The sequence below is a fragment of the Perognathus longimembris genome, chromosome 1 (genome assembly GCF_023159225.1).
Source record: "Perognathus longimembris pacificus isolate PPM17 chromosome 1, ASM2315922v1, whole genome shotgun sequence".
NCBI lineage: Eukaryota > Metazoa > Chordata > Mammalia > Rodentia > Heteromyidae > Perognathus > Perognathus longimembris.
Genome location: NC_063161.1, coordinates 131,693,248 through 131,714,783, shown reverse-complemented (window position 1 = coordinate 131,714,783; position 21,536 = coordinate 131,693,248). Strand labels below are relative to the sequence as shown.

At 48.8% G+C, this 21,536-nt stretch overlaps 1 protein-coding gene across 3 annotated transcripts in view; it reads left to right on the top strand.

Annotated features, from left to right (window-relative positions):
- The first annotated feature begins 4,435 nt into the window (after window positions 1–4,435).
- Window positions 4,436–21,536, top strand: part of Pax5 (paired box 5) — a 179,405-nt gene continuing 162,304 nt past the window's right edge. The window contains exons 1-2 of one of the 3 annotated variants that reach the window (XM_048334453.1): window positions 4,436–4,557; window positions 17,447–17,612. In XM_048334453.1, coding sequence (XP_048190410.1) covers window positions 4,512–4,557; window positions 17,447–17,612 — 212 coding nt within the window. In that variant the 5' untranslated portion in view covers window positions 4,436–4,511. Of the gene's footprint in view, window positions 4,558–10,717; window positions 11,827–17,446; window positions 17,613–21,536 lie in introns of those variants that run through there. The other 2 variants (XM_048334514.1, XM_048334597.1) reach the window with 2 other exon arrangements.

Sequence of the window (21,536 nt, the reverse complement as noted above, 5' to 3'; positions counted from 1 at the left end):
AAACACTTTTAATTAAAACAAGAAAAGCAGCCAAGTAAAACAACAACAGTAACATCCCACCACGAGCACTAGGTTCCCCGGAACACATAGCCCCACTGAATATTCCAGCGCTACCCGAGTATTTCTGGGCTGCGGAGTCGCTGGCACATGGTGCCCAAAACGGGCCAGCAGGCAGAGCTCGAAGCCCTCGAAGCAGAGGACTCAGCAGCAGCAAAAATGGATGTTTTGACCCCAACCAATCCTCAGCCCTCACAGCCGCAATCGCAGCCTGAAATCCCGCGGCAGCAACTGGCCAGCGGTGTGCGCTTTTTGCGCCCTGCACCCCAGGGGTTCAAGGTGGAGAGACGACTCCATCCATCCCGGCACCGCCCCTAGGCAAGTCCCAAGTTTATGGCGTGCCTGGGATGTACTCGCCCAGGACTCAGCGTCCACTCTCACTCTTGACACCATCCAGGCCGGGCAAAGCAAGCGGGGCGGGGCTGGGCTGTAGGGGCAACGCCCGCCGAGATGCGGTACCACGTGCGCGCTGTGCGGACAGGGAATCCTGCGAGTCCAGCTCCGGCCACGGGCTCGCAGAACCGGGCCCCCCGGCTTTAGGGCGGGGCCTCTTCTTCGCTTCCAGTTTAGGTGCCTGCTCCCACCCACACCCTGCATGGGCTCTTGCGGGGAGCTCTAGAGCCAGAGTCTCCTCTCCGTGGCTCCTCCCAGGGCTTGCACAGAGGGAAGGCCCGGCAGTAGACCTCGGTGGCCCAATTCTCGTTAGAAATCGGGCTGGAGGTCGCAGGGAGGAGGATCGCCTCCCGGAACCCAGCCCAGTCTCCGCCTCACCGGCCCTGGAGCCCGCGGGTGTTTCCCGTCCGAGTCGGAAGAACCAGACGTGGGCCCCTCGCCTCACGAGGTCGGCCTCTCCCTCCTTTGACTGGCAGTCTTCGCTGGAAGGAAACTCGCAGCGTGCCTAGGCCAACCCCTTCTGGTCTCTTTTCTTTTCCTGTCACTCTCTGTTCTCAGTTTCAGCTTTCTCTCTCTTACAGACTGCTAGAGTGAGTCCGGGGCCTGGAGGAGCCTCTGTACCAGCCCCTTTCCTGGGCCTCAATCTGCACTGCGCTACAGTCTTGTCTCTGCGGCTCCACGTTTCTTCCTCGATAGATTTTCCTCTCATTTCCATGCCGACTTAGCTAGCTTGTCTCTCTGCCTCTGTATTTATCTCTCCTTTTCTCCCTGATGTAGCATTACACAAACAGAGGCCTGTGAAGGTTGGTGTGTTGTCTGGGCAACGTGGACAGAAAGGATGCCTTATGCTGTCTCGGGAACATTTCCGGTCACTACAGTTTGGTTTCCCCTTGAGGCAGTACCAGAAGTGGTTCCGCCTGGCCAGGCCGCTGCTGCCACGGGGTGGGCTAGCTCTCTCTACCCTCCGGCTGCGTCCGCTTGTGTTCGGGTGTGAACACATGTATGGATAGATCTATGCTTGCGAACCCGGGCGGGCTCTCTAAATAGAAAGCAGAGCAGTTTCGGATAAGGGAAATTAGAAAAAAAATTATTATTATTATTTTTTTTTGCAGAGATCTAGAAGCCGATTCGACCCGTGCCCAAACTCCATGCGTCCTGGTCACTTGCTCGAGAGCCCTAAGGACTGCAACATCAATTCCACGTTCTCCGAAGTGGTTTGGCTTGTCACCTGCTGGGGCGGGGATTCCGTTCCCGTCCCTGGGCTACTGGAGTCGGGGAATTCGGAAGCCTATAAGGACCAGTTGAAAGAAGACACTGGCCTACAGTGTATAGATTGGACAAATGGATCACCGCTAGGCCTGGGTACCTGGTGAAGGGGCTCTGAATTCTGACCGGAACACTAGAACCACAGGACCCTCGGGGTTGTAACTAGAATTGGGCGCCCCCTCGGGAACACACATTTGTTTGGCGCTGGTTTCTGAGCGCAAGGAGCGCTACTTGTGCGCTGCGGCGCCGGCGCCGTGGTCGAGTATTCCTGAGCATGGCAAAGCCCACCATCAGAAATGCTTGGCCTCATCGAGATGTTTGCCCTGCCTAGTGGTGGGCAAGAGCGAAGTAGTGGCCAGGTCCCTAGCTTTAAGCTCTAAGCCCCTCACAAAGCCAAAATGTACAAAGCAAAATTCACCAAAGCATCTCACAACATCAAAACTAAAGCTAACACATGAAGACAAACATACGAAGCCAAAAATCTCCATCTGTAAGCATAGCTCGTGGAAAAAAAAAGATCAAAATCGAAGTAAACCAAACAAACTCAAAATTCAACTATGCAACACACACGACACCTACAAGAGAATCAACACATACCAAAACACCGGGCAGAAGGAAAATCCCTTACAAAAGACAAACAAAAAGGCAATGTACAAGTTACAAAACCCACACTGAATTTTTTTTTTAAAAGAAAACACGTAAGACAGAGAACAAAGCCCACCCAACAGACTGAGACTCAGAACTAAAAAAACTGCCTGAAATCAGCTCCACAAACGAACGCCCCAAACACCCGAAACAAAAGACTCTCTCAAAGATGATGGAAGGAAAACTCGCAGAAAACAAACAAAAACAAAACCCCTAAATAGAAAAAAGAAAAACAAAAAGCTAACTACTCCCTCCTCCAGCTTGGGATGGGGGAGGGAATGCCAATTCAGGGAGGGCTTTTGATCTCCGGGCACCGCCAGGCCGGCGCTCCTCCGAGAGGCCTCCTGCTCCGCGAGGCGAGAGGGCGGGAAGCCGGAGCTGCGGCGTGGCTGCGGAGGGAAAGTCCAGCGCTCGGAGATTGCCAAAATCAAGCCACGGAGTGGGGACCGGGACCCACAGGCGGCGGAGAGGAGGCGGCGCAGGGGGACTGACTGCACAAACCACTTGGTGGGGAGGGTGTGGGGGGGGGTCGCCGGGGAATCGGCAGCCAGGTTTCCGATCCTGGCGAAATCTGCTCAGCAAATACGCGATGTCCGGTTCCCACTGTCCCCCACCCCCCTTTCCTCGAACTCTAGGCTCTCCGCCCCCCCTTCTAGATTGTGGCCCAGCCTCGTGACCACCCCCCTCCAAAAAACAAACACTCTCTCAGGCCGATTCACTCTGCCAAATGCCATTGTCCGGTGGGCCAAGAGTCCTCCTGCGGAGCGCTTCCCCCGCCCTGGAGATCCTTTCCCTTTGCGACCACCCCGCAGCAGGGCCCCACAGTCTTCCAGTGGCCTGGCCGAGCTGCTGTACTCGGGCCTGGGGAGAAAGGAAAGGAGGGGAGCCTTGGGCCAGGGGCTGAAGAGGATGGGTCGGACATGCCACTCTTCTGCCCTATCTCTTTGAATTTGATTTCCCCTCCAGATTCAAGTCCAGGAGGCTCGGAGATACTGCTACCTCTCCCGGCCTCTGAGCCTTGGGATTCCATTTATGGGCTGGGGTAAGGGTGTTCAGAACTCCTGCCAAATCTCCAGGAGTTACCTGAGATGGTTCTGCTCTGCCTGGGTGCCCCAAAGCGCAGGCCTGAATTTTATTTAGCAAGAGCATTTTTACAGCGTAACCTCTCTGCACAAGGGCAGAAAGGGTCCCCCTCTGGGGAGGAGTTCCTGTACCAGGAGGCTGACTGGGGCCTGAGGAATTTAGGGATCTAGCGTTGCCCTGGAATCAGGGGGGCCCAGAAAAAGAAGCTGCAGATCCAACTGAGCCCAGGGAAGATGGCTGAGAACTTTAGAAGCTGGCGCCGCCCTAGGGGTGGGTCTGGGGGAGCTGGAACTTCCCCTCTGTGCCAGGCAACACACACTTCAAATTCACACTCTGCTTGGCAGAGTGGTGAATTTCTTTCAAAGCAAAACCCTGGCCTTTACAGGTGTAAGGGGCCGCCAGTCCTGAGCACAGCGCAGAAGCTGCGACCCCCACCGCCCACCTCCACCAGGAGCAGGTTTGATGGAAGGAGCAACCTCGAGGCTCCAGCTAGGCTCGGCTAGATTTTTTTAGGCTTCAGTCTGGCCCTTACCGAAGAAAGCGCAGACTACTAGCGCCGGGCGCAGTCTGAGGCCTTCCTTCCCTCCCCCCACCCCCTATAAAAGTCTGGGGCTGTGCGGGCGAAGGCTCTGCTGATGCTCTCGCGGCCTCCGGCACTGCTCCGACCCGGCCCGGTCCGCCCCGTCTGGCACGCTGAGCAGGCCCGGCCGCGCAGCGTGGACACCCTTTCCTGAGTCCGGGCGGGCGGTGCGGGGCGGCGCGCTGGGGGCGCGGCGTGTCTGGGGACATCTTGTGATGTTGGCGAGAACAGGACATGATCTCACATGGCGAGAAGCTCTTTAGTTCCTTAATCATTTCACGGTGCCTTCGGACGCTTTTTTTCCACCTAAAACGTTTAGTTTCAGCTCAGTGATCAGCTACCCCAGCTCGGCGGGGGAGCGGAAGGCTTGAATTATTCCGACCTGTGAGCGGCCCCTGGCACCACAAAAAAAAAAAAAAAAAAGGCACAAAAAAAAGTGGAAACTTTTTTCTCCCCCGTCCATTCCATCAAGTCCTGAAATACCAAAATGGATTTAGAGAAAAATTATCCGACTCCTCGGACCGGCAGGACAGGTAGGACTGCGATACGGGCTCTTGGACCTGTTAACTCTGGGATCCGATCCGGCGTGGGCGCCAACTCAGAGCAACTATAGAAGAGGAGGGGGTGCGCCGTTATTTTCTCTGCGACTAATGGTTTATTTGCAGCTTGTTTGTATGTCTTTTTGCTCATCTATTCACATCAGCCCAAGTATCTTTAAGTTTGCCTGTGGTTTTTTTTTTCTGTTTCTGAATGTTTGTTTTGGCATCTCTAAAACTACAAGTTTACATCTGTGTGTCTACAGTTCAGTGTGCATATGAGTGGCCAGGGGTTTGTTTGTCCCTGTCAGTATTTTCAAAATGTCTGGGTTTATATCCAAGAGTCTGTGTGCCTGTATGATGTAGCAGTGTATGTGTGCAGGTGTTTGTGCATATGCTTTTCTAAGTATCTAAAACATGTCCCAAGGTTTTGTTTATAATATTTTTCCTTTTTAAAAGCTTATTATCAAGGTGATGTACAGAGAAGTTACAGTTACATAAGTCAAGTAAAGAGTACATTTCTTTTTGGACAAGGTTACCACTTCTTCAGTCTTTTCCAGTTTATCCCCCATGTCCCCACCCACAAGCTGTATAATTCATTTTCAATGTAGTGTGTATATATAATTTTGATACATGTCTCAGTGTGCATCTACTGTATTGATTATCTGTTCATCTGTTGAATCTCAGGTGATTCTGGAAGTAAGAGGTGATTACTCTGACTCCTATATTTTTTGGCTGTCAACAGCTGTCCAGTGTGTATATACCAATACACACAAAAATACCTGTCTCTAAGCATAGACATAGGGCTGAGAGCTATGGCATCTATTGTGTGAAGCATGAGCAATCAGGCCCAGGTCCTATTTTGTTAGGAGAAAGAAAGAGGAGTGGAAGTGTAAATTCAAGATGGGTAGGCCCTCAATGAGCAGTGTGTACTGCTGCACTCTTTGGGCACTGTTAACCTAGCTTTAGTACACATGGGCTTTCTGTGGCATCTATAACTTTGGCAGGTGAGAATAGGAAACTTGTGGGCCACTGGTGGCATTTCTAGAATCTTCTTAGCCTGTTTTGGCTTTCCCCCAGACTAGGCGCTGACACGAATGTGTGTGTGAGTGAGTGTGTGTGTGTGTGTGTGTGCATGAGCTCAGATTTCATCCTGTGGGTGCCGCTTCAGTGGAGGAGAGCACAAGTGGGTGGATGTGTGTGTCTCACCTAGGCATCTATCTGGGATGACTGAATGCACTTAGGCCCTGTTGGCACAGTGTTTCTGTCTTCTAGAGGCCCAGGCATGTGTATACATTCATGTGCTAGGGGCAGTAGACCTCTGCCCTAAAGCCTTAGCTGGTATGTAGGGGCCCCTTTCACTCCTTAGGCCATGGGTCCAACCTCTACACAAATGACCACTTAGCAATTTCTGCAAGAACCTCTCTTCCCTATCCCTAGGCTATCTATGAGCCCCATGCTTCGACTCCTGCCTCAATAAAGGCTAAAGAAATGATGTCCTAAACTCAGGACAAGTCCATGGGTATAGATGTGTGTCCAAAAGTGTTGACTAAAGATTAAGTGAGGGCAGGAATGGAAAGAAAACTGCCTGGATGAAGGTTCAGAAAAAGGAACCTGGAAACATGCTCTTCTCTATCCATATTTCCCAGACAGTCTCCCTTTCTCCAAGTAATGGACCCTTCACTAGTAGGGATACCTAGAAGCACCTGCATCTGGGACTAGGGCTTGCATATAGGTTGTGAATGGACTGGAGGCGTGTGAGGGTCAGGAGGTCTGCGGAGCCCACTGCAGCCTCTCCCGACAAGCTGTCTATGAAGAATGTAATTCATGGCGGTCGATGGGCTCTTTGATTAGTTCAATTGCCTGAATAATCGTTTAATCAATAAAGCATTTCATTCCTCCAAGCTGCTGGACTAGGTGGGGTTTGTGTAGTGGGTACCCCAGAGGGGTCAAAGCTTAAAATCCTGAGAGCCACATCCCTTCCTCACTAATGAGTTTGGGGTAAGAGCTGCCTTCTCTGGCAGCAACTGGGGCTATATTGCCCTTGGGCTAGCCAGCACAGGGTGAGATAGGCCTGAGGAAAGAGAGGGAGGAGACTGAAGAGCTTTCTTGGCTGAGGGTCAAAGGTGTGTCCAAGTCCAATTTCTGCAAGTGCTCCTGCCCTATCCCAAGTTCTAAGCTTTCTAGACCTCCCTTTTTTTCCCTTCAGAGCTACATTCCATTTCTTCCTCCTACCTCAGCTTCCCTACCTGTATGATGTTGAGGAGATATGTCCTTGAAGTTTTAAACCCAAGGTCAGCATTCAGCAAGGAGCAGCTTAAGGATCTTTAATCCCTGGTCTCTTCTTTTTAGTATGGAAGAGGAATTTAAAGCATAAAGATCATAAAGCAGGAGTTGTGACAGACATAGGTCTGCAAGGCAACTTCTCTACCCCTAGATCTCTTACTCCTGCTGGAATAGAACATAGATTCCCTCCTTCCTCCTTGGATATCATTTGAGAAAAACTCCATTTTGGCAAGCTACCTGTGGTTGGAGCCCTTGAGCCCCTCGTCCAGGAAGATTTGGAAGGGCTGTACACTTTCCCATTGGGCACTGGCATTAAGTCTCTGAGCTCTAGAATGAGCCCAGCTGGGGAGGGATGATAATACTTTCCAACCATGGAACTTTTCTAACAAAACATTGTGAAGTAGCTTCTCAGATGTACAGGATGCTGAGGCCTTAGGAGACCGACTGGCCAGTCTTATGTCTTTGAAAGAGAGACTTAATGCTCTTGTTCTGCAAGAGCAAGCTGGCAATGATCATAAATATATGATATTTTGATATATGATATTTGACATATGATAGTTTACTTCTCTTGGAAAAAAATCTAACTTCTGCCCTATCTATACCTCTTTCTCTCCCCTTTCAACAACCTTACAACTGATCTAGGCCAAGTAGCACATGGTCCTGTTGCAGGTACAGGAAACATACAGGAAGTTTTAAACCTGTAATCACAGGTCAATTGTCTATCTACCTACTGACCTATCTACCTCTCGATCTACAAGAACCATCTGGTTAGAATACCAGAGGCATCTCTCATCTTTCCTGCATGGCAACCTATTTGGGTGCTGGTAAAACCTTACTTTGGGAGATGAAAGAGCAGGGAAATGGGCTGGACTTGTGCTGCTGGAGTGAATCTCAGACTCACATAGCTCTACATCAGCTCCAGAATTCTAGTTACCCTGTGCACTGAAAGGAGTGGCAGGGAGGATGAATTCTGAGTGTAGGCTTAAAGAGGTGAAAATTCTCAGAATGTGTTCAAATATTATTTGAAATCAAAAATGGGCCTTCCAATGGCAAAATAATCAAAAATAATTCTATGTGCATAAATTAAGCTCCCCCCACTTGGCCCTTTGTGCTTAGTACAGGGCCTGCCCCAAAGCTCTGTCACTTTTGCATACAGCCAGGTTAGATCTAACGGAGCGGGCCTACTAGTCTTTCCATAACCCTAACTGCTGCGGAAGAACACTGGGAGGCGGATCTGAAATGCAGGGGATAGCTGTGAAATCTCGGGATAATCACCTAACCTCTCTGGAGCAGTTTTGTAGCCTGTAATACTCATCCTCATCGTCACCATATCAGGTCTCTCTGCTCATTTTGAGGTTCCTGAAGGCCAGCCCACTCTAGAAACAGTGAATGCCCCCCCCCCCCCGGCCCCCTGTAAAGTCTCTGTGCTGTGAACCACTAGAAGCGGGAGGGAGCTGCTTTCTGCAAATAGTCTAGTCTAGAGAGCCAAGCCGAGGAAGCCATCTACAAGCTGAACACCTACTGTGTGAAAGGGAAGATCCGAGTTTCACTCCTCTTGGATACTAATATTTTCAGCTTCATCCCATATCCTCAAAGTGTCCAAGGATTCTTTCCATGCCTGGCAGGACAACCGGTTTGTGCAAGCACTTCAGGTTCTTTTATGTGGAAGCATCCTTCTTCATTTCACTAACACCAAGTCATCATTAGAAGTGGTGGTTCTGAGAAAGATTTCCATCCCTCAGCCTTTCTTCTGGACTTGGCTTTGTGTGTGACCTTAGGCAAGTTAAATTCTGCCTCCTAGCCTTGTTGTGCATTTATAAAATGGGGAAACTATAGTTTGAGAACCTCTTTAGCTCAAGTCTCTAGATCTGAGAGCCAGAGGTACAGGTGACATTGTCTGCTTCTTGTAGGGTATCCCTACACCCCCATCTCTTGGGTGGGAATGGAGTTGGTCTGGGGCTCTGAATTCTATTGATGTCAGATCTAGTGGGCACTCCACAATAAAGCCAGCCAGAACTGTATTTCATTTCCATCTCCTCATAAGACCTCTCTGCTCCAAGGAGGTGTGCAATGTAAGGGTGAAGATCCTGATAAGGGAGGGGTTCTAGAAAATGGAGACATAATATCCTCCCCCTTACCTCCACCTAGAGCACACCTCAGCATTCTGGGTCCCTAGAGTCTGGCCTTAACTGTTTTTGCAGCTGTGCACAGGTCAGGTAAGAATACATATCAGCAATGGAAACTTGCCCACCCATCAGAGGCAATTGGGACAGCCCCAAACAGCTGGCCCAGTGTAAAGATGTGAGACGAAGAGCTAAGGCAGAGGGAGGGGAGAGAAGGAAAAATTGTATATAGAGTGAAGCAAGAGAACATCACGAAGGTCCTCCTGAGATCAGTCTGGGCTCTGTTCTCTTTACAAGCCCTTGCCTGGAATAGACATCCAGGAGACCTTGTTTTGGTGGGTTTGTGTTTAATATTAGAGACTCTGTACTTATGAATTCTAACTGGTGACTGTTCAGGTCACTTGCAGAACTACTGGGACCTCTATGCTCATTGTTTTTGCTAGAGCAGGGTACTGTCATATAATACTGCTCACAGAACCATAGACTCTTAGTTAAAAGAGCAACTGACACTTCCTTTTAAGATTCAACTTACTTTAAGATCTTGGTCTGGGAGCTTTTACACTCTTCATCAAAGACCTCTTCTGAATTAGGAGAATCTGCCAGAAATTCACTTTTTAAAAAAAATCATAAAAGTACAGGAATTTCTCAGGTAAGAAAACATCAGGTTTTCCTAACAACTGGAAGCTGCAGCATTTGGGCCTTGGCATCACTTTATCGATAGAAGAGACTTACCAGCCACCCATTTTTCAAGGACTCTCATTGGCCCTGGATAGTACTGGGTTCATTCAGTTTTCCAAGAGGCCTCGTGACCAATTTAGAAGTTACTGTAAACACAAGCTTTGAACTGTATCATCACCAGTCTCCAAGGCATCTGGCAGCTCCTGAGGCTGGCAAGAATTCACAAGTCTAGGTACTTTGGTAGTCTGGAACCTGGTCTCCAAACCTCACCTTCCAATTATTGACCTTACTGGCATATGTAATATCCTTTCAAACTATTTGAAGAAGAATTGAGGTCCTTGCAGATAGGTACTTGATAAAATTAGGAACTATTTCCTCTGCATGGAGTCTGCACTAAAGCAAGGCTCCTTAACCAAACCGTGCCCACTTTACAGATGAGGAAAGGGAGGTCAGAACTGGCAGGTATGTTCCCATTACATGTCCATTACCTAGACTGAAAGAAGGATCTCTACTGTGCTCCATGTTTTTTCTCCAACATTCATGGATGTGGCCTTTCTTTTTTGTTTGATATCTATCTATCTCTATATGTCTCTATATAGATATAGATATATGATTTTTCCTTCTGAAAACTATTACCCTACCTTCCCTTCCATCCCCACCCACACTGCCCCCAAATCCTCAGGGCTTCCCAGAATTCCAACAACTCAGCAGAAAGGTAGGTCCAGCCTGGACCCTTTAGGAACCGCGTGGGCCCTCGTTCCCCTCCCCCTCCTCTATCCTTGGTACTCTAGGCCATGGCCCCACGCGTTTGTCAATGAACGTGGCGCCGCTGCCTGGGCCCCGCCCCTCATTCTCTCCCATTGCCCAGGTATCGGCTAATCAGGCGGAGCTGGAGGGTTGCTTAGCCAATGGGGAGATGTTTCGGACCAGAACTAGCTGCCGCCGTTCTGGTTGGTTTGATGGAGCGTGATTGGCAGGTTCGCCCCCGCCCCGCCCCCGCCTCCGCCCGGGGGGAGGCTGAGCCCCGGGCGGCGCTGTCCACACGCAGCGGGTCCTGAAAGCGGCTCCGGGGCGGCGCGGTGGCGCACTGTGCGCGCGGAGCAGGCGGAGGGCTAGCGCCGGCGGCGACAGCAGCAGCGCGGGCAGTCAAAGCAGGCAGTGGCTTCTTCGCAGCACCCACAGTCCCGGCGGCCTTGGTGGCGGGGACCTTTCGCTCTGTTCTCGGTCCCTCGTTCCGCCACTGGGGCAGGCGCAGCGGCTGTCCCGGAAGAGGCATCTGGAAGACAGTCTAACAAGACCCCCGAGAGAGGGCAGCGGGGCTCGAAGAGTTGGTAGGCGTGAGGCACATAGCCAGGAGAGAAGGAGCGGGTCGTTGTGGTCCCCATTCTTGGGTCCCAGCGATGGGGGTGCAGCGCGGGCCGCGGGAACTTTGAAGGCAGCAGGTCTCGGGGTCTGAGAGTTGGAAGCCCTTTGGGGACTCCTGATTCCCTCAGCCCTCACACCAGTGGCAGAAGCCCCTTCGCACCCGCCGCGGCCCCTGAACGGCCAGAGAGGAAGTTCTCTGCAACTTCGTCCGAGACGTCCGAGACGTCGGAGACTGAGAGAAGCAGAGAGAGAAAGGACCTGGTGGAGACTGAGGGGTCGAAGGGCGACCCCAGAGGCACCGAGGCCGCGGAATCAGCCTGGCATCCCGCGGGCCGCGCTGCTCCCTGAGTGAAGCTAAGGGCCGTGTGTTCGGGTGGCCTCTTCAAAGCTCCTTCTATCGGGGGCCGGGGTCTCCTAGCCGTCCCGGAGGTGGGCCCCTATGCTATGTCCCCGAAGCCGCGGGCGCCTTGGCCGCAGCTACTCCGGTGTGGGCCGGGAGCCGCCGCTTGAGCCAGCCGGGGAGCGAAGCCAGCCAGAGTTGGGCGCCCGCTCCCAGACGGACTGCGCTTAGCGCCGTTTCCCGCCTCTCCACCCGACTCTCGGCGATCTTCGGCAGGGAGGCTCGGAAAAAGACCCCAAGGCTCCAGCAGTGTTTTCTGAGCTCAGCTCACACGGTGTCCGGCCTGGTGGCGAGGCTCCCTAGCCGCCCTGGGCAGCCCTTTGGCGCCAGGAGGCGGCGGCGTGGGCCGGCCTGGAGTCTGGAGCGCCCCGATGGAAATACACTGTAAGCACGACCCGTTTGCATCCATGCATAGTAAGTAGGCGGCGAGCTCGTTTCTCTCACTCTCCGGCTGGGACCGGGTTGGGGGTACAGGACCCCGGGGCAGGTATTAAGGCCGGGAGGACTCTAGACTTCTGAAGCTGTGCAGACAACTTTACAAAGTGCAGGGCTCCCAGCCAGGGGACGGGGAACGACGTGCCTGTCCGCTCAGGCCAGAGCCCCTAGTCGGTAAATCCCGCCTCCAGCAATGCGTGGTACCACCATCGAGCTGTAGTCCTTCCCGGGCTCCCGCGGCGACATCTCAGAGCATCCGAGGGAACCTTGGCTTGACGAACTCCGCACGGGGCTGGGCCAGTTGGAGGGCAGGAAGTTGTAGCGGAGGTCAGTCTGAGTCTCACAGACGGTCCACACCTTAATCCCGATGGCGCCTTTTTTTTTTTTTTTCTTTCCTGCTACGTGACGGACTAGACTGGCGCTTGGTGGGAAAGTGGAGTCTTGACCAATCCCGATATGAGTGAAGGAGGAGGTTGAGGGCTAAGAAAAGATACGGGGTTTAAGGTTCCAGAGGCATCTTGGAGTGAGAGGGGGATTTGAAAAATCAACGAAATCTCTGTCTCTCAGAGCACAGCTTCTGTTTGGGAGACAGTCAGGACATGCAGAGACTCTCAAAGACCCCATAGGGCCTTTCTCTGCAGGACGCCTGCCTCCTGATGGCTTCCACCATAAAAGAAAACAAGGAAAGAAAGGAAAGAAGGAAGGAAGGAAGAAAGAAGGAAAGAGAGAAAGGGAAAAAGCTAATTAGTCACCATCCAATTGCCCCCGCCTTGTGGAAGTCTCAGCTTGTGTAGGAGACGGGAAGGGTCATTTCAGTGCGGGTTAGGCCGGCCTGGTTGCCTGACCCATGGGGATCCTGCCACTTCGCCCATTTAACACAGCCGCCTCCTGTGAGATGAGCGCTTCTCTCACGGTGAGTTAACTCCGGATTAGATTCGGAGATTTCAAGGAAATTCCAAGTGGAACGAATCGCGTTTCCTTTCTGTTGGCTGTAGAGCCGGCCAGAGGAAGGCGCCAGGCTTTGGCAGCCTCCTCTCGGGTACCGGATTACTCTTTCTGCGGGTTGTAGGTCAGGGAGTTGCTCCGTAGCTAGAAGCCCTTATCAAGCTCAGTTCCTCTCAAAGAGCGGGAATCCAGCTTCCCTAGCTTTGAGTCCCCTATTTAACAAAGGCAGCAGAGACCCGGCTGGAGAGAAGGCCAGCTGCGGGCGAGAACCTCCGTGTTTGTCACCGAAGGCCCAGTGGCCTGGCAGCCCGGGGGAAGAATTGTCTAGGCAGCGAAGACTAGCTGCAGGCAAGTCAGTTTCTCTTTGTGTCAATATCCGAGTCCGAGGTAATCCTCCAAAGCCGTGGGGGAGATTCGCGCAGAGAATTCCGCCTGCTCTGGTCCCAGCTCAAACGATTCTTCCATTCCTCCTCATTTGGGGCCTGCGCTCGAACGGTTTCCAGTCCACGGCAACCCTCTGTGCTCTCTGCAGCCTTTTCTTGCACAGACTTCAACCTGGCTCTGGGTCTCTCACGGAGTGAGCCTGAAAATAAATGATTTGGGGCTAATGCTCTGAGAGGTGGGCAAGCTGTTGTCTTAGCCAGAAAGACACTGGGGGACAAGATGTGGGGGGGATGGCCCCTATGTTTCACTCCTTGCTAGCAGGAATATCTGCTGCCCAGAGGTAGTGCCCCAGCTCTTGGGGAGATAGCATCAGACTCTGTGGTCTACCAGCTGTGGAGAAGGCAGCTCCTTCCAGGCATGGATTAGCCAACTGCTGCTGTCTGTGCCTCCTTGCCCTGGCCTTCAATCTGTCCCCTCTTCTGGAAGTGCTCCCTCCTCCCGTTTTCAATCTCCCAGGCAGCACAGTAGGGGGCTGGGCCCCAGCCAGCCTAGCTTCCAAATCTGGTGCCAACCCTTGGTCTCTTTGGAAGAACCTTTGATTCAAAGCTTGTCCAAAGCTGTCTTCTTACACAATATAGGCCAGCTCTGGGTCCTACCTTGCTGGAAATGGGAGTGAGGGAGCAAATAAATCTTGAGACTTGACTGGAGTAGTAGAGGCTTAGACAAAGTCCTCACCTCTTCGTCTTCCTTCCCTAGCCTGGCCAGTTTTTTCCCTATCACCTGTTCCTCTCCTTCATCTCTCATCTCCACCTCTGAGCAGGACAGCTTCTGTAGAGAGGAGCAGACATTGTCAGGAAATGGGCTCCTGAGTTAAAAGGCAGCCCCATTCCCTATTTTAAATTCATTCACACCAGCACAATGACCTCTTCCTCCCCTAGATGTTTCTTTTCCCCAATCATCTTTACCAGTTAAATATAAAACTTTTTTTGCAGCTAATGTCCTACCTAAGTATTACCCAGACCTTCAGTCTTACCTGTTTTACAGAATATGATACTGAGGTCAGAGAAACAAAAGGATTGACAAAAGTTCCCATGGGCAAAGCTGAAACTGGTTCTTGGGTTTCCCTGTCAGAGGCTGTGTAGTCTAACCCTATCTATGCATAAAGCCTGTCCTTGAATGTCAGCACCTGTCTGGTTGGAGAGTCCACTAGGAAGGTTGTGTTCTTGCCTTTCCCCTGTACACCTGCTTGCATGTCCCTGCCCCCATGTTTTTCTCCTGGTATATTTAGGAGCAGTCTCAACAACCATGCGAATCTTTTAGTTAAATATGCTGCAGAATAAGCACAGGCCATCTCCACAAGACTATTCTTAGCCATGGTCTTTGGGGGTGTGGGAAGGGCCCCTCCAGGTCCTTATCAGAACCCACAGAACATCTGTGGAGGTCAGAGCCTTCTACAGCAAAAACATGAAGGTCCCAGGGGCATGCATGATTCAACTCTTCTTCCCTACTCCAACGTCCCTTAACCAGTCCTGCACAGTCTACCCTATATTTATTACCCTTGTATATGTGTGTCTGTTTCCTGGTTTTCAACTGATTCGTTTGCATCTGTCTCTGTAAATTATAAGCACCCTAGAATGTGTAGCAGAGTTCACCTCTTGGTCCAGTACCCTTCCAGGGGATGAGTGCTCACCTAGCTGGAGTCCACAGGAAGTAAAGGTAGGGACTTGAATTCTCCAAGGATAAGCAGGGCTGGAGCTGGTGCCTTAGAAAACAAAGGATCCCAATGCATAGAAACCACCTGTCTTTCAGATGCCCCTTTCCATTTCTTGGCCTGGTTTGGCTTCTCATCTGCCTGCCTAATCATTTGTTTCTTTCTGTAAGCTCTTTCTCCTAGTTCTCTGCCTCATTTAATTTTTGCTCTTTGTCTTCTTTGCTTATACCTCTCTTTTCTTGTTTCATTTTGCTATTCTATTTCCATTCTATCAGACTTTGGACTTCACTTATTTCCAATCCCAGTCTAAGTGGTTTTCTTTAGTCTATAGTTGTAAAACTTCTCACTGTTACTCTTGAAGAGTTCTGTTGGATAGGACTATGACTGAATCAAGAGTGTCAAGTGGATTTGAGGGCCTTTCCAGGAAGTTGAGAGAGGTAAGAATATCCTAGGTCATCATGAGTAAAAATGTGGACATGTGCACCAGACTGCAAAAGCATTGGTAGTTTGTCCTTTGTGGTAAAGGATAGGCAGTTTGAGAATCTTCTGAGACCCAAAGAGATCAGACTTTAGAAGACCTTTGGTTTTTTATTTTTGTTTTCCTCTCCGTGATACAAAATAGACTACCAAATTCACAAAGGTCCTGCAGTACTGCTATTGGCATTGACATCCTCTAAAAATTGTCATTGTATTTTAGGCAGAAAGTCTCAATCATCAGTGGAATAGCAAATAACTATTGCAGATGGGCCATGGTGCCTGGACTCCCAAGTTATACCAAAAGTATGTTAGATCTTTCTGCTTTCTTTTCCTGGCCTTTGTTTTCCCAGATGAGCCTGTACCAATTTAAACTTACTTTTTAAAACTTAAATCCAGCTTGCTCTGGAAAGATTTGTACAATCCTCCCCTCTTTTAAAAATGTTTTTATTACATGCTCCCAGACCCAGAACAAAGCCTTCCCAGGGCTCTTCATCAGGATGTCTGCAGTCTTTCTGCTTTAGGTAAACTATGTAATTGTGTTTCTGATTTCTAAAATTCTGTTCAGAAGTGTTTTCGTTTTTGTCCCCCTTTCATATCTGAAATGTTCAAAAACAATCAAAAGTGGTTAAAGCTCATTTTGAAAATCAGAGGAAAAATTCAGCAGAGAACTGAAACTAAGTAATACAGCTTGCTATGAAAATATATTTGTCTTTGCAAGAATCTTGAGCTTGCGATATTAGTGGGAAAACTTTAGTAGGTTGCTTCTTGAACAGTTTTAAGGATATAAATGATGTTATGATGATATCATCCCTCAATTTCAAATGTTGTTCACAAATCTGGATAGTAGATGAGTCCTGGGGAGAAATAGCTGAGATGAGATGGCTAGTTTATGTGTTAGAGTGCTGTATGTATATGTGTGTGATTGTGGAGGTGCTATCCTTCTAGAGTCCAGTTTCATCCAAGTCAGTCCCAGGTAAGGAGGAGATTTTCCTTCTCTTCCTTGGCCTCTGAGCTGCCAGCAGCTAGGTAAATGCTTGGATTTGGCTCCAGTCCTCAGCTTTGTCAGTTAGTGGCTGATTAACAGCTACAAGGTCAATAATGTTGTTACATAGTATCACTTTGTTTACTGGCTTCTTTCTTTAATTTACTTGGGTTCCTGTTTTCCCTCTGAAAGGGAGGCATGAGTGGAAGAGGCACTTTCTCTGACTCTTTATTTTACTTAAAATCCATCCCAGAACCTTGGTAAAAGCTGGGATTCAGAAGCTTTCTTTGGCTTCTGTATTCCCCCTCCTACCTCACTCAAAACCAACTCAAAGCTGCTTGTCAACTGCAAAACATCCTAAAAATTCCATGGAAACACCTTTATAAGAAATCCTAATGCAGTGAAGTGGAAATATGCTGTATTCAGAAGACCCTTTGACCCATTTCTTTTGTGTGCTCTGAGAGAGTACAGTGGTCAGGGCTGTATGTCAGCTTTACATTAAATGACTTAAAAATTATTTTTTAAAATTTGTATTGAGGCAGTGGTCAGCTATTGTCTTGGTGCTCTGGAGACACTGTTCATTTTTTTAAAGTCTTTATTTCTTGGGTTAGATTGCTGATTTTAAAATGTTTCTTTTGCTGAGCTGATGGTTCATTAGAATAGACCTTTTCACTTTGAAGACATTTGCTAAAAGAAAAATGATTTCACCACATTTTCCCCGTTTCAATATACAGTGTTTTAAAACGTCATTTTTCTCCCCCAGGATCTTCCTTCCGCTCAGTGTTAGGTAGTTGTAAAGACTAGGGTCTTCATATATTCCATTGTTAAAAAATTTATGAGGAAAATGCTAGTAAATAAAGGCAACATAGTATGATGATCCTTCTATGAATGGCTCAGTTGACTGGCTGCAAATGGACAAAGGCTAAGACTAATGTGAAGAAGTGGTTCATGTTGTCTGCACGATTAGACACCAGGCACAAGGCATCTAGCCTACAGGCCTTTTGTGATCAGAGGGGCTTTAGGTGCACACGGTAGCGCTTCTACTATGTGACTGGTTCTAACCACCCTTCCCCTTGCCTTTTGTTTCTGATCTGTTTCAGGACATGGAGGAGTGAATCAGCTTGGGGGGGTTTTTGTGAATGGACGGCCACTCCCGGATGTAGTCCGCCAAAGGATAGTGGAACTTGCTCATCAAGGTGTCAGGCCCTGCGACATCTCCAGGCAGCTTCGGGTCAGCCATGGTTGTGTCAGCAAAATTCTTGGCAGGTAAAGGCAGGAGCTCCAGGCTTCCCTTGTTCTCTCAAATAAAGACCTAAAAGATAGCCCAGCTGCTGTCCAGTGTGCCAGTGTCATAGTGAGGGTCATGGCAGCATTTTGTTCTACTTTAGAGTTTGCAAAGCGTTTGATACTACTCAACTCAAACCAGCCTTTGGAAACCCCCGTTTCAAGTGAAATGTGGAATAGGGTAACTTGTCAGGAGAGAGAGAGAGAGAGAGAGAGAGAGAGAGAGAGAGTATATTTTGTGAAAGTCTGGTCAATTACTCTGGGGAACACAAGAGTAACAGGCTCTGGGGAATTTTCCCTATGTATCTTAGGTGAGCTCAGGGCCCTCTTCAGGGCTGGGTGGGGAAATCCATAAGTTGTAAGATCACACAAATCAGAATCTCTCCTCCTCAACTCTCCTCTCCTCTTCTCTTTTATTTCCCTCCCTCTTTCTCTCCATCCGTCCTTCTCTTTCTCCCTCCCTCGTTTCCTTCTTCCCTCCTTCTTTCTTTCCATCCTTCCTTCCTTCTGCTTTTGTGTGTGTGTGTGTGTGTGTGTGTGTGCAAGAAATTGAAACCCAGGACCCTGTGCATACTAAATATTTGCTCTGCCATTGAGCAAAATCCCCAGTTCTTAATGTTTCATTTTAGTATTTTCTAAAAGCACATTTTACTTTTAAAAGCCTGTCAACATTTTTGGTTTTGGGCTATCATCAGCCTTATAATGTTGGGATATAGTATTTTCCTTTTATGTATTTAGTTTCCTTTGTAGTGACAGGCATCCTAAGTATAGATTAAATTAGAGGGGGAAAAATAGCAACAACAGCAAACACTAACTCTCAGATCTGACATTTGAAAGTTGCCTCTTGACCTGGCGATTTGCTGCAAGCAAAATACTAACAATGATGATGTTCCCAGAGGGCTATATAGCATTTTAGTGCTTGCATTTATTTTCTCCATAGCTTCAGCAGGGATGAGGAAACAAACCTAGTGAGGTAAAGTGTCTAGAGAGACTGACCCGGGTATTTCTGGCCTGTCAGTACTTGGGTTGAGATGAAGTACAAAGGGTTCAAGGATCATCAGTGTCTCCCCAAATTCAAAACACAACCTTTTTTTTTTTTTAAATGGAGGGAGCATATGGTGTTGTTTTAATTCTGCCCTGGCAAGCAGGAACGCCCTTCTTCTTCTTCTTCTTCTTTTTTTTTTTTTTTTTGCCATTCCAGGGGCTTGAACTCAGGGCCTGGGCACTGTCCCTGAGCTTCTTTAGCTCAAGGCTAACAACTAACAACTCCACCACTTGAGCCACACAGTACCATTTCTGGCTTTTTCTGTTTATGTGGTACTGAGGAATTGAATCCAGGGCTACATGCATGCTAGGCAAGTACTCTACCACTGAGTCACATTCCCAGTCTGGAACATTCTTGAGTTTAGATGCTTAGTGCTTTCTACTATATTCCTCCAGGTCAGACAACTATCTTTGTTCTATAGCTTGCATTCTGGCCTGAGAACAGATGCTTGAATAAAAATAAATAAATATTTGGAAGTATGTCCATGACAGCATGGTTTTCTGTTTGCTCTTTTCCTTTCACCTGATGAAATTCAAGAAATTCTCCCAGACAGGGGACTAACAGTGTTGAATAACCTTGTAGAGTCTTGCTGGAGGCCAAAGGAAGAAGTTTCAGGGCCAAGGATCTGGCTGCTCTTTTAGGTCCTTTGACCTTTGTGTTGATTCTCCATCTTTCTGCCCAGTGCGGTCACCTCAGCTGTGGAGGCTGTGGGCTTCACTCCTGTTTATACTCTGCAAGCAAATGAGCCCCAGCCAGAGTTCAGGGACGAACACAGGAAATCTGCCTGCTCTGGTTATATAGAGGTTTTGGTAGGAAGATAAGAATGACAGTAGCACAAGAGAGCAGTCATCAGAGAGACAGAGAAAACAGAAAGAGAAAAACAAAGGGAAATGAGAATGACTTTAAAAGAGTAGTAGGAAGGTAGAGAGATGAAAACAGGACCGAGGGGAGAGAAAAAGAGAAAGAAGAGAAATATTTTAGATGATGTCAACATTAGACTTCTAGGGTGGAATTGTATCATATATCTTCGTGTGAAGCTTCTTTGTACCAAGGGAGAGGGAGAGAGAGAGAGAGAGAGAGAGAGAGAGAGAGAGAGAGAGAGAGAGAGAGAGAGAGAGAGGAAAGAAAGAAGGCCCTTCCTTTGTTTTTTGCTGAGACATCTTTGCTGAGCCGACATTTTGCTCACCGTTTGAAATCTTCTCACAGGGGACATCCAGATGACATGTCCTCCTGTTCTGGTGCCCCAGAGGCCTCCAAATCTCCCATGGAGACTGAGGGGACTAGGGACCTTTCCAAGCCCAGCCGGCAGCCTCCCATGGCCCAGAATAGATTTGTCACTAGGTAGAGTGTCACTCGGAAGTTACGTGCCGCTCCGATGCCTGGCCGTTTAAGTTGTCAACAATAAATTGGAATTTCATAGCTCATTATTTTCATAACTAAGAATCACAGTGGACAAAATGTCACTCTAATTAGAACTGCCTTTTAAGAAACAAGTTCAATCCTAAAACAGTGTGACTAGGAATTTCTGAACTGGGGCTGTTCGATCTACTGGTATATATATATATATATATATATGTATTTGTCACTGAAGAATGTGATGGGCACTTATAAGGAGACAGTAAACGGAGACTGTATAGTGTCAAGTGCTTGTGGTTTTCAGAGTCTGTGTGTCAAGGGACACGAAGTCCTTAGGATAGGCAGGTACCCCTGTCCCCTCAGGAAGGTAGGCAGACTGTCAGGAGTATGGTATTCAGTTTAGAACTCGGCACTACTGATGGGTTGGAAAAGCCTAGCTTGATGGCATGTGAGGCTCTGTTACGTCTATGCAGAGCTTGGCAGTTGTCTTTTCTCTCTGGAGTATAGTTGGGAGGTTCAGATCATTGAAGCTGTTACACAGTAAAAAACAAAACATTTTAGTGGGGCTTTTAATCCTCAAACCATGTACTTTATGCAAACGATCTTTATCTTTGCAAAGCTTTTCATGAGCTTTCTGCATTTCGGTCTTCACAGTCAAGGAGGGCAAATACCTTCTCCATATTATATAAATGGAATAACCAAGGCCTAGAGAACTCAAGTGAGTCGCCCAAGATCACACAGCCAGTTAGTGTCAGAGCCACTGACAAGCAACCACACCTCTTGACTTCCAAGCTGATGCTCTTTGCACTGAAGGACTCTGTGTTGGTGGCTGCCGTTCGCCTTTTGTCTGTAAGCCAGAGGGCTGCACGGCTGTTTTGCGGAGATGAAAGGGTGGTTATTAAGTCTGAATCCTCACTTGACACAGTTGCGGGTTGGGGTTTCGGGAGTGTCAGTGTTGCCTTCTAAGTGCCTGGCCCATGTGTCAGTCAAAAAGAAGACAGAGACTTCTCATGTCAAGCCTGAAGACTCTTACTGTTGGCACTGCTCAGGTGCAATAGGCGGGGAATGCCGCTGAGTGCTGCTACACTCTGGCCATGTAGCAGGGGACTTCATCCTGCTGCTCTCTTGAGTTGCTGTGTGACTGTAGTACTCTTATTCTTATCCAGCACAGGAGTGTCTATAGGACTGTCACCCCTACACTGAGACTGTCCCTATCCTAACAGGCCCTCAGGGTCTATTGACTCAGTGAGTGAATGAAAGTCTTGTGAAAATGTCTGGCAAACAAGCTCTCTATAGTAGCAAGAATCGTAGCTGTTAATACTTACAATTTTACAACCAAAGCAGCAGCTTGCTATGTAGCAGGAAGAGTGCTGGCTTTGGATTTTGAGTTGAAAGCTGTCTCTAGCTGCCAGAAAGAGCTGGGCGAGTCACCGAGTCTCCTAGTCATTTATTTTCTTCCTTCTGTAAAATCCTGCTGGCCTCAAAGGATTGGTGTGAAGATCAAG